Source organism: Galeopterus variegatus, unplaced genomic scaffold (assembly GCF_000696425.1).
Source record: "Galeopterus variegatus unplaced genomic scaffold, G_variegatus-3.0.2 Scaffold216, whole genome shotgun sequence".
In the NCBI taxonomy this organism is placed as follows: domain Eukaryota; kingdom Metazoa; phylum Chordata; class Mammalia; order Dermoptera; family Cynocephalidae; genus Galeopterus; species Galeopterus variegatus.
This window is the reverse complement of record NW_007726327.1, coordinates 268238-268969: the sequence shown is the minus strand read 5'-3', so window position 1 is coordinate 268969 and position 732 is coordinate 268238. Positions and strand designations below refer to the sequence as shown.

The window sequence follows — 732 nt, the reverse complement described above, 5'->3', positions numbered from 1 at the left end:
GCCGTGGGTCGCTCTGTGGGGCCCGGGCTGCTGGGGGCGGCGTCCCGGGGGGCGCCCAGGAAGAGGCGCCGCACCAGCCCCCGGCCCTTGCCGTCTTCTTTGTTCACGGAAGCCTTGCAGTCCCGCTTCTGGCGGTAGAAGATGAGGGAGTCAGGCCTCGGCAGCCGCCTGCCACTGCCCCGGCGGGCGGGCCCGGGCGTCCTAGGCGATGCAGGCGGCCCCAGCTCATTGCAGGGATGTGGGGTGAGCGGACCAGGACCCCCTCTCAGGGCTGGCTCCTGTCTCCGCGCTATCACCTGGTGCGTCTTGACGTACTTGGCTTTGTCGGCCTCCAGCCTCTCCACGGCGCTGGGGGTCCGTCCCCTGGACGGGGCGGAGGGAGAGGCCAGGAGCATCTTAGCAGAGTTGGGCAGGACAGTGTCCCATAAGCCGCTGGCGGTACGCAGCTAGCTGAGGAGTCAAGAGCAATTGGCTCGGGTTCCCTGGTGTCTGCATGGAGAGAGAAATGGCCAGGGAGAGGGTAGATGTCCCTGCCCTTCCCCTGCAGGCATTCCTGGGAATAGGATCAGCCAACCACCCCGCCCCCATCCAAGTCAGCCGGTGCCATGTCCAGGCGAGCAAAGGTGCAAGCATTCCCTCCCTCCGCCCTTCAGAGACATTGGGTGGGGGCTCTCTGGCCACCCACAAACATATGCCCCTTTGAGGGTGCCCCAATCTGGCCACAGGGCCGTG

General features: G+C 66.7%; 1 protein-coding gene across 1 annotated transcript in view; it reads right to left on the bottom strand.

Moving 5' to 3' along the window:
* FAM110D (family with sequence similarity 110, member D) overlaps positions 1 to 467 on the bottom strand; it is a 2909-nt gene extending 2442 nt beyond the window's left edge. The window contains exon 1 of the mRNA XM_008565991.1: positions 3 to 467. Within this exon, the coding sequence (XP_008564213.1) occupies positions 3 to 395 (393 nt within the window). The 5' untranslated portion in view covers positions 396 to 467. The remainder of the gene's footprint in view (positions 1 to 2) is intronic.
* Positions 468 to 732: the final 265 nt, after the last annotated feature.